The sequence below is a fragment of the Melopsittacus undulatus genome, chromosome 3, assembly GCF_012275295.1.
Source record: "Melopsittacus undulatus isolate bMelUnd1 chromosome 3, bMelUnd1.mat.Z, whole genome shotgun sequence".
NCBI classification, from domain to species: domain Eukaryota; kingdom Metazoa; phylum Chordata; class Aves; order Psittaciformes; family Psittaculidae; genus Melopsittacus; species Melopsittacus undulatus.
The window spans coordinates 91,821,241-91,833,312 of NC_047529.1; the positions used below are offsets into that span (position 1 = coordinate 91,821,241).

A 12,072-nucleotide genomic window follows, 5' to 3' on the forward strand; every position below is an offset into this window, starting at 1 on the left:
TGGTTTTCTTTGCCATTTTTGCATTGTGTTACGTGCTGCTTTGTTGCATGCTGCATGGCTGAAATGCATGGTCTTCACAGACCACTAATTGTTTAGGCTGATACATCACAGAATTTGTTAGATGGAATAAAAAGCTTTGTAGTTATCAGTTTGGGGCTATTTTTCATTTAGTTGTCTGTGTGTCTAATACCTGGATTTCATTATTCTACCAAGGAATTTTGCTGAGTTAATTATAATTGCTAATTTGTTATTTTATTCTAAATTGTTTGGGAAAAACAGAGCATCAGAACTGCACATTTGTATTGAAAAGTCATTAAGGACAATTTGTAGTGGGCTGAAATGCTTAGTTATGTTCTGTAGAATTCTTAAATATTCCCAGATGTGCTTGACTCCACATACGCATGTGTACTATCTTTCAGGTATTATGTGAATCTGTCAGGAGCTTGGTGTTTGTCTTATGCTATGTGAAAATCACTTAATGGAAGTAAATTTGAAGTCTCTATCAAGCATATATATTATATGCAGTGTGTGGCACAGTCATTTACTCTGCAATTTTTTCTTAGGCCATGATGATAGGATAGTTGAAAAAGTACATCGTATGCATATATAGCTTCTATGAGAGATGCATTGCAAACTTCAGCATCCATGAACATACCTAATTGGGTAATTATCTAGTGGATTAGAATTTGATTGAGATAACATGCATCTAACTCAATTCCTGCATATTTCATTCAATTTGAAGGGAAGGAACTCGCTGCAGCAATGTGGTGTTTAAAAAGCTTACAGACCATTATGAAAACCGTTAAACTAAGAAGAAAGATATCTTGGGATATCGCTTTTAAATATATTTTGGGATGAGCTGAGTGGATTTGCCTGTAAAGCCAAAAGATCATAGGAGGAATGGAGTTATTTATGCAGCTGTGTGGCATTGTTGCAGCTTTTTCTGAAGGGTGGAGTATGTCACAAACATACACATAAGCTCTGGTTTATACCCTAGGTTGTTTCTTCAAAGAATGAACTAGCTCAGGTATACTATTAAAATTTTGCAAATCTTTTTTATTATTGTGTGAATTTATTTTTCTGACTTTTTCTTTTTCCTGAAATGAGTAACAGCTGAAGTCTCCAGTATTAAAGGAAAGATCTTTTCAATCCACATCTCAGTTTGTTAATTTCTTGTTGTTTGGCTGGGTCCAAGTGGTAGAAGGAGATATGTCAGATGGGATCAGATGAGTATTCACTATGACTACAGTTTTTACCTCTTTTCTTAGTGTGCTGTAACCAACAGAATACAAAATCCTCATGCCAACACAGAAGTTACTGTAGTTTTTACGTGAGTTATGACATAAGACCCTGGAGCATGGTTGTTTACTGTGGAACTACTAACTGAAGTCAAAGTTATCTTACAGTTTGCCTTACCTTGACAGGGAATTACATCATATTAGAAAACCTGATCAAAAGAGTTGCGCTTACTCCAGCAGAGACAAAGACTGTGTAGAAGAAGGGACAGTTCTTCAGGACAGCTTCTGAGCACAGCTGGGGTCTAGAAAGTTATTTCTGTATTTTGGAGGCATCTTGAATGAGCAAGAGTTGCTTGGTAATAACCTTTATGGACAGAGTAGGGGATTCGCTGTAACCGAGAGCAAAGTGCTGTATAGTTTTGCTATGTAGGTGTTTTGTATTAATGTGAATTTGAATGGTATTTCTGAAGACATAGCTGCATGTTTGAAAGTGATTAGTAAATTCGTGTCGCTTAAGCTGTACATGGAAGTCTTGAAAAAATGGGAAATTATGCAAGTCTTGCAGAATGAATTTATGGAGTTAATAGTATTTGATATCTAAGAGGGTCACTGAGATTATGGAACTGTAATTTAGCATGGAATTATTGTTTGTTTACACTGTGAAATAATTTACTGTTTGAAATGTGTAGGTGTGCATCAGTAAGACTACTGATTTACTTTAATTACTATTAATGGGCTGAATTTGAAAGGTTTTAGTGAATAATTTTAGTGAATTGAGCATTTGAATTTCTATTTTCTCAATTTAAAACCCAAATTTATATGACTAGTTTGAGTCACATTTTATATTGTTTAAATCTCCAGTAAGGCATTTTTTTCTGGAGTGGGTTGCCCAGAGAAGCTGTGGATGTCCCATCCCTGGCAGTGTTCAAGGCAAGGTTGGACAGGTCTTTGAACAACTGGGCCTAGTTGGCAGGGGGTTGGAACTAGATGATCTTTAAGGTCCCTTCCAATCCAAACCAGTCTGGGATTCTATATAATTATGCGAGATTGTTTTTTGGTTTTTTTTTTTTTTAATCTTTATATCAATAATGCACAGTCATGAAACAAAAACTAGCCGGTAAAATAAGAAAGGCCTTGGTTTGCTCACCTAATTTGTGGAAATTAGAGCAATTAATCAGGGGAGTTCCTAAAAAGAACTAGAAGGCTTTTTCTTCCTAATGTCATCCTGAATTTATAAGTGTCTTTCCAGTGAGGCATCTCGGAATCAATGTGGATTGCACTTTCACACAATACAGCAGCAGTTCTTCCCACCTGATATAATATTACAGCTTTCTAGAATATGTAGGACTGCACCTCAGATTATTAAAGAAACTCAGTTGTGCAGCTCGTGTGATCAACTGCATTTATAATACATGCTGAGCAGTGATCCAACCATTAAGCTAATATTTATACTAGCCCCTGGAATACTTTTAGCCTCAAAACTCTTGAACTCATATGGTTTAGTATTTGCATATGTCCAGCCCCTATTTTTTTTTTAGTTGTGTGAAGAGTTCCCATAAGGAACAGCTGTTGTTTTAGTTCTTATTCTATTAAATTGTACTCATCACCTCCCCTTTCATGATATAAAGGAACTTTATATGCTGCGTGTTCATTTCTATGTCAGTGTTCTGTATCTAGTTTGTAGGCTTCTGAAAACTGGTAACATTTTTAATTAAGAAAAATATAGTATTTTTAATTTAATGAAAGTACATATATACACTGTGAAATATTGACAATAGTAATAAAACCAGTTTAGTTATAAACCCATTTATTTTAGGTTTCATAGCTCAGTTTTTAAAAAAAGATGGCCTTCTGAAATTTGCTGTTGACCTCAGGTTGGAAGCAAACTGATTCTTGAAACATTCATTTTAAAAGGATTTTTTTGTTTTTTCAGCTGTGTCATTTTAAGGTAAAATATTTAAAATGCCTCTTTTTGTGGGTTTTTGTTTTAGAAATACAGTGAAAGCAGCTACATTCATGACACTAAAAAAAGAGCAAGACACAGAATTTCCACTAGACCTAAACCTGTCTTTTATAGCAAATTGTATTTTCTAAGATTGTGTAACAAATCTTTCCGGAAGGAGACATTCCAGAAAAGAAGCCTCATGATAATTTTTGCAAGTTTGGTTTTAGTGTTACATGGCTAAACTCTAGAATGTCAATCCATTTAGATTGAATGGGGCTGCATTTATCGTCGTTGCTGAATCCGTCCATCCCAGTCTGTGGAACCACCCACACTACAGTGTGTGCTACCAGGATATGTCTAAAGCTTGTCTGGTTTTCAGAATAATTAGATAAATTTGTGACCCATTTGGTTTCAGCATACAAAGTACCTGATTCCTGATAAATATATGTTGCTCTTGACATGTGTCTACATATTATAAATACATTGCCAGTTAAAATTTTCAGAGGGAGTAAGCACCTAGTACTGCACTGTAGCATGCAGCATATACACATCTGACTGACAAGTATTAAAATACTGTTTCATGACAGTGTAATCCACAGCCTAAGTCTGGGTTGCTTTGAGCATTTCCCTCTATCCCTGATATTAGATAGTCCTGCACTCTCTTCATCAGCACTGGTGCTCATATCACTAGAACAGTACAACTGTAAGGAAAAAAGCAGGCGCTAGTAAAAAACTTAATCTTTTGGGGTGGGTTTTTTTTTTAGGACTTTTTTAGGCCACCTGAGCTTTCTCATCCAGTTGCTATATCATTGCATTACCATCAGTGCGAAGAGGATGGGGCTGCCTGGCTAGGAGGAGCCATGGAAGCTGTGGTTCATGTTTGTTTAATCTACTGAGGTTGAACACCACAACAATACCTCCTAACTTGATAGCATAGAGCAACATTCTCAGTGCTGTAATAAACCTTTCACTCCTTCCTTCCAATTTATCTTTTAAAATCTCTATTTCACTAAAATAGTTACTAATTTTAGTTGTACATTTGCCTGTATTTTCAAGTGGAATAACTACCAGTGAGAAAGTATAGTGCACTGTGTGCAGATTACAGTATTTTCAGAAGTCCATCTTAAATATTCAGTTTGCAGCTTTTTTTTTGTGTGTGTGAGAAAATTTAAATATTTTTAAGGAAGAAAAGATATTTTCATTTTTGCAGAGATTTAGATTAAGTATACATACATGCATTAAATAAACAGTGGATCAAATTTGTGTAGCCTAAATCCTTTCATTTGGAAAGTGAACTTAGAGGGGGCTTGTACGTGGCAACGTCTTGGGATGTACATATGCATATAAGGCATGCTGTGTGCCAGTTCTCTTTTTACATTCATAAGTGTGAAAAAAACATTACGGGAGATATATATTATGTCAGAGACTGTTACTCATGTGGGCCACACCTATTCTGCTATAAATGGCTGCAGCCCAGTGGTAACAGCAGGGAACTAACCTTTTTGATGGCATTTTGTATAAATGTTCTCTTCCTGCGATAGCTTGCCAAAGTTAACAGCTTTTATGTTGCTTGAGAGGGGGAAGATATATGTTCAATAAACTTGAATCAATTAAAGCAAAACTAACAGAACTTAAATGAAAACCAGACAATACACTGCAGCTCTAATTAATCCCACATTTAAGTGCTTTCATCTTGATTGCCTCAGCTATTTTATGAGAGATGCTTTACTGCCTCTGGTTACTGCATTTGTGTAAACAAGGCTAAGACAACAAACTGCATGTTTCTTAACTTGAATGTTAAAATTATGCAGAAGTTCAGTTGCACTTCTGCTATGTCATTTACTGTTTCATTAAAACAGGGAAAACATTTAGCAGAGTGTAGGTATGTTATACAGTATGCTCAGCTTAATTAGTGGATTATTTTTCTCCCTTGCTTAGGAAATGATGCAACATCAATAGTCAACTGTCTTCACATACTGGGCCAGACCTTGGATGCAAGGTAATACAGAATCTATTTTCTAAAGTATGATGAAAATTACTCAACAAACTAATGTTCAGTCAGATTTGGGCTACCTATGTAAGGCTACAGAATTTCAAAACTCAAGAAATTATATTACTGAAAATAATTCCAATTACAAAGTAGGTTAATTACTAGTTAATTACAACAGTTTGGTAGAACAGTATTTATCTCTAAGTTACACTTTCAACTTCAGATCAACGGTATCCATGAACTGCTGGCTATTAGGTCATCTCACTTTAATCATGTGACCATCCCAAAACCACAGTAACGGTATAAAATATTTTGTTATTTTGCTTGTAAAAAATCAGCCATTAAATGCATATGAAATGCTGTAAATCTGTCTAATAGAATATTAGAAAATTTTTACATTGTCTTCATTGGAAAATTAAGTTGTTCACTGTCTAATTGGAACAAAAAAAAAAACCCAAAACCCTTTTACATTTAATTCATTATTACATTAAGTTAAATTAAGCTGCTTGAGCCATTGTGAGGTTCATGGATGAGACAGTGTTGAAACATTGGAGGGTAGTGTTTTGCTTTGGATTAACTGTACAGTCAACTACCTGTTCTGATAGCTGACTTTTAGATCTTTGCAGTTGTGAAACGAAACATGGTAGTTTAAACGACTTCCATGGTAATTTAAGAAAACTTTTATTCACTTTGAATTTACTCTCAAAAAATTGGCTGCATTACTTATAGATAGCTCTTTTTCTCAGCAACTTTGCAGTGGGTTAAGTGAACAGATTTTATTTTCCATTTGCCATGGGGTAAGAGTCACGATCATGTCATTAGTATGGTTCAGCTGTTACATTGTAATCCTTTAGGTTGCAATATTTTGCGGTTTTGTCATAAATTGTACATGCTGTATGCATGGAATATAGATACAGGTTGAGGTCACCAATTCAGCTCTTGGTAGAGGTGTAAAAATAATGCCAAAATGGAACTTAGAGATTTATGGAGATTACATGAAAGTTTGAAAATATTGCCATTATTACTGTATATATTCATTCTGTCAAACAAAAAAGCAAACCTGGACTGTTATTCAATTTATAAAAGAATTTTGCCTGTATTTATTTTACGTATGCCTACAGAGATACTTTCCTTAAATGAAGGATCTCTGTAACTGAGGTAGTTAAATAAGGTAATAATTTTTCTGGATTATACCATTACATAACTGATTATGGTGTTATGTAGTCAATGCACTTATTTTATTCATCTATTTTAAACAGATTTGGTTGGTTTTAATCATTCCTTTCTGATGCCCTTATTCTGGAGGCAGAAATATGACTGTCATGTTTGGGAAGACTTTCTGAGCTCTAGCCTGAGATAGTTCTTCTCTTCCTAGAGTTATAAATTGCAGACTTATTAATTCTTTTTTTGTTACTTTTTTTTTTCCCTCTGGAAGCAACTGAATCAGTTAATTTATACATTTAAAAGGACTTTTATTTTTCAGTGGGGAATCAGATGCAATTGCAGGAAACCTATGAAATGCTTTTCAGTAGGTTTTCTGCTATGAGAAGATTTTACAATATCAGAAAATGATTTTTTTCTTCAGATCTTTATTTTCAATTTCATATAAACCAAGACTAGACTTTATTCCATGCTTGTCTAATAGCATATCCTTTTTTTATTCTTTCTGCATTCCATATACAGGACTGTGATGAAAACTGGTCTGGAATCTGTTAAGATGGCATTGAGAGCATTTTTGGACAATGCTGCTGAGGATCTGGAGAAAACAATGGAAAATCTTAAGCAAGGCCAATTTACACACAGCAGAACCCAGCCAAAGGGAGTTACACAAATCATTAATTATACCACAGTTGCTCTGCTGCCAGTGCTATCTTCATTATTTGAGCATATTGGACAGCACCAGTTTGGGGAAGATTTGATTTGTATGTATTATTTAGAAGTGCCATGCCACTAAAATATCTATAGTGTCATGTAGTAAGCACTACTAGACTCTCAGCTTTATTAGAGAAGGACAAATCCTTTTGACATAATTCTGACATAATTTTAAGTGATTTAATCAAATGTTTGCTGTAATCAACCTAGAACAGTCTGTAGGTTTAATAGACTGTGTAAATATTAAAACAGATGTAGCTGTATTTAGACAGTCAGAAGTCTCAATTTTGTATATAACTTTACCATAGATTTAGTGTGACCTTTTTTTTTTTTTGTGAAAACTTACTTTGGGTAAGTTAATTTGGCTTTGCTCTGTCTATAAATGAGGTTATACTGTGAGAATTATGTTATTCCATCATCCATGCGTCTTGATTCAGTTTTGGTTAGCGGAGAATTTGGGTGGGTACAGCATAGATCCTAAGACTGGAAGGAGCTCCTGAAGAATTCAGGCAGTGGAGAAGGGAATGTGTATGAGATTGTATATGAGATTTCTGTAGAGGTTTTGATTATGGCAGATTTAATGTCCTTTATTTTCCCAAACCCAGTCTCTACAATACAAAATCTTATGGTCTGCAACATGGATCTTCAATTTCATATAATTTAGGAACTGTACATGAATTCTGTTGTCCAGACTGCAGTAAAGAAAGCAATTCTGTTCTGTGTAGCTAAGTCATTTATGAACTTAACTGAGAGAAGGACCTTGAAGAAAGGGTATCTAATTACATTTTTTCTCGTTTTAGAATCTGGAAAAGTGTCATTTAAAATAGCATTAAGAGAACTGTTCTTGAAAGTTTGAAGTTGTACCAATGAATTCGAATTTGATGAGGTGTAAACATCTACTTTTCTCATTAAATTAATTTTATAAAATTCAGGAGGCTGTGACAGTATCCAGAGAAAGTAATCTCTGGGGTTCACAGCATCACTTGCTCATCATAAACCATTTTTTCATACATCAAGATATTCATGCCTTCTATCATTTTTCCTCCGCTATTCCATGTTTTGGAAGTTAATACTTAGCCTCTGATAATTTGTCACTTAAGTTGGTATTCCTAATCAGCTATTCTACACACATCACACTGGTGTCAAACACCCAATTTGGGATTCATAAACTGAGAAAGAATATTTAAATTGTGCCTATTTATTTTGTCTAGAGCATAGTTGGAAAGGCTAATTTTTCTTACAAACTACTTTTTACATCTCATTAAGAATAAGATTGACTTATTTGTACTACTCTGATGACAAGCATCTTGAACTGGTGCTTAAACCTAATACTATTATATATGTACAGAGTAGTCCATGATGTGATCATGTACAAAGGCTGGGTCAGTGTACATGAAGTACATGCAGAAGCATATTTTTCAAATAGATGTTAAGATTATTCTTCCATTTTTGTGATTGAAACATTTGATGTTTTCAAAACATGCTTTGGTGAAATATTAATGAGAACTAAAGGATTATTTTTCTAATCCTTTCTCAATCTGAAGCATAAATTAAGTACATGCTATTAACTTGTAGCTCTGTCTAAATTTGAAAATATCTAAATGGTGATTAAAAGAATTAAATATCTGTTTAACAGGATTGCTTATCTTTTGTAATATATTTTATACAGTGGTGTTACATTTGTAAACTGATTTGTTCCTTAATATTTTTTTCTACTTCAGGCACTTTACTTGATTTGCCATGAAACTTTAACTGCTACAGACAAACTAGAAAAGATTCACTGCCATTTTTTAAATAGCTATTAAATTAATAAATTCTCAGATTATTCAATTATATATTATCCGTAAAGAGCTGGTATGCCATTAATTTCATAAAGTGATTTCACTAGTGAAATACATTTACTATCTCAGCTGATAACTGGTACTGGAGTAAATGGAAGTTTTGTGTAAAGACTGTGGTGCTCAGTGGTCAGAAGGCTTTTTATTTAGAGACTGATTTTTGTGGATTGCCTTTGGTAGCTTAGTAGTATTAATTCAGTTATTGTCAAAAGAAACTTTAGTTCTGCAGAAATATATTGCAATGAAAAATCTCTTCCTACTTGTGCTTTTTCTTCTTCTCTTTAGTGGAAGATGTTCAGGTCTCCTGTTACAGAATACTGGCCAGTTTATATGCTCTGGGAACCAGCAAGAGTATCTATGTAGAGCGGTAAGAAGGAAAAGTGTTCCTGTATTTTTAAAATTTGTGTTTATGTTTAGCTTCATAAATATGCAGTCCAGAGAAGAATGCAGGATAAAGTGATTGTAAAAGATTGTCGTTGGAAAGATATCTTAGAGACAAAGGGTGTTCAGATATTAAGTGGAATGCAGCTGCATGTATTATAATACACTGATACTGTTGCATTGTTGGCTTTCTGCTCTGGCTGGGAGCACACACTGCTGGCTTATGTTCAGTTTCTCATCAACCAACACCCCAAGTCCTTCTCCACAGGGCTGCTCTGAATCTCTTCTCTGCCCAACCTGTAGCTGTGCCTGGTATTGCCTCTACCCAAGTGTAGAACCTTGGCTTTGTTGAACTCCATGAGGTTGGCGTTGGCTCACCTCTCAGGCTCATCCAGGTCTTTTCTGCATGGCAGCCCTTCCCTCCAGTGCATCAACCAAACCACACAGCTTGGTGTCATCAGCAAACTTGCTGAGGGTGCACTCAATCCCACTGTCTATGTCACTGACAGCGATGTTGAATGGGATCAGTCCCAGCACCAACCCCTGAGGAACACCACTTGCTACCCTGTCTCAAATTGGACATTGAGCCATTGACCATTGATCTAGAAAAGATATAAGTTCCTAACCCCCCCCCCCCAACTGAAGATGAATCTTGTTGAATCACTTGATCAGTTTGGAGCCCTTTTTCCTTTGCTTAGCAGTTCACAGAATTGTTGGATTTCTGTCAAATGTATGGCTCAGCTTCAGCAGCTAAGGATTTCTTACATATCTAAAACTTGCTTTGATCAACTGAATTGGAAATCTAAGAGTAGTTTTAAATGTCCCCTGAAAGACTCAAGTGGAGTGCCAGGATCAGTTACTTCTTCATAGAGGAAGGCTTTTTACAATTTTGAAACACTCAGGGAATTTTGGTTATCAAATAAATGTCATATTTCAAGAGATTGCAACAATGTTTTTGTGCAAGATCTTTCAGAGTTATTAATCATTAGAAACAGTTCCTCACTCTCTGAAGAACTTGACTTTCATGCTAGACCAGGGTCTGAAATTACTTCACACAAATAAAATGAGAGTTGTATTTGGTCTCTTGGTCTGCTCAGTAGGTTTTTCTTAACAGGAGAGATTACAAAGACAGTAAAGCTGAGAAGGAAGTAATAAAACAAAACACATTGTTATGATGACTTCAGATTTTCCCTGCATGTTCCTTATTTGCTCTCAGCTAAGCAGGCCACCTTTGACATTTTATGTTTTAACATTTCGTTCATGTACTAGCAGAGGTTTCCTGGATTTGTTTCTATAACCTGTTCTTGTGTTAATGATCCTAATAATGTAGTGACTTATGTCTTTGAGACAAGCTCATCTTAGAACAAAGATTTATGCAACAAAAAGGTATGCAACTATCCTGAGGTGCACTCAGTCATCAAAGATGTGTATCCGTAACAATGTTTGTTAATTCACAGGCAACGATCAGCACTAGGAGAATGCTTGGCCGCTTTCTCAGGTGCCTTTCCAGTGGCTTTTTTGGAAACTCATTTGAACAAGCATAACAGCTACTCCATTTACAATACCAAGAATGCAAGAGACAGAGCAGGTATTTCCAGAAACTCAAGATGGCTATGAAAACACAATTTCACTATGCCTTAATACATATATTTTTGCATGTATTGTTATAGTGCAAGAATTTTCTTGTAATCTCTTGATTGTATTTCTTTCCAAAATCAATCAGCTAAGTCTGTTAAAACTGATTTTTTTTAGGTTTCTAAAGATAACCAATGTTTTCATTTTGAGATACCATTCAAAAAATAGCATTTTTGAATCAATTTACTGAATGGACTTTGCACATTTTTAGTATTTCAGCTGTTTTATATTTGATGATAAAATTATGTAAGTGCCTCAGTTTCTGTACGCAATATTGGGTCCTAAAACATGCATATTTGCAATTGAAGGAAATTACCTTTTCCCATATTAAATACATACTATACCATTAGAAAGTGAATTCACTGCAGAGGAGGATGTAAATCTTTGTTTGAAATACAAGACAGTACAGATATTTTCTAGTAACATTATGTATATTTTTCATATCGCTGTGTTCCACTCTGAAACTCTTGATGGTTCTTGTGCTAAAACACAATTGTTGAATAAGGTCATGCACAGTACTTGCTCCTACAGTAGAGAAGTTATGCCAGAACTCTACAAACTCTGCTTTAAGAAGACTGTGATGGCTGTGTCAAATGTATTTGGGTCTAAGTAGAAGAGACTGAGGTTATTTAGGTACAAACACACGGATTTACAAATTGCAGGCTAAATGTTAAATATATAGATACCTGTGTGTGTCATTGTATGTGTACGTCAGAATGTTATATACTGAAAAGCTAATAGTTGTGGTTACAGATATTTATTTGTAAATCAAAGAAACTGACCCAAAAATACAGGCAACTGCAGTGCCGTTTCACAGAAAGGCACTGATAATTCAAAAACTTGAGGAGTAAGTAGTTATAATCACACATTCACCTCCAGAAGTCAGTTTCTCAGAATCTGCTCTACTTCTTATGTCGGGCAATGATATTTTTCTTCTGTTAGCATTTAATGTCTCATCTGACATGTAGTGGAGAGATGTTTCATTGCATTAATTTCTTTCCTCAACTGCAAAACTTGTGTTGGAAGACATTATGAAATTTAAGCTTGGTTTTGATTTGTCAGAATTCATTCTCTAGTAATTACATTTTTAAAGCTTCCATATAGGAATTATTTTTATTAAAGGAAGTTTTAGTATTGAACCTTATATAAGAATGATTTATTATTCAATGGTAT

General features: G+C 34.8%; 1 protein-coding gene across 1 annotated transcript in view; it reads left to right on the forward strand.

The window, feature by feature from the left end:
- Positions 1-12,072, forward strand: part of RYR2 (ryanodine receptor 2) — a 363,651-nt gene that overhangs the window by 274,083 nt on the left and 77,496 nt on the right. Inside the window, exons 64-67 of the mRNA XM_034060766.1 lie at positions 5,122-5,182; positions 6,857-7,095; positions 9,169-9,250; positions 10,722-10,852. Coding sequence (XP_033916657.1) covers positions 5,122-5,182; positions 6,857-7,095; positions 9,169-9,250; positions 10,722-10,852 — 513 coding nt within the window. The remainder of the gene's footprint in view (positions 1-5,121; positions 5,183-6,856; positions 7,096-9,168; positions 9,251-10,721; positions 10,853-12,072) is intronic.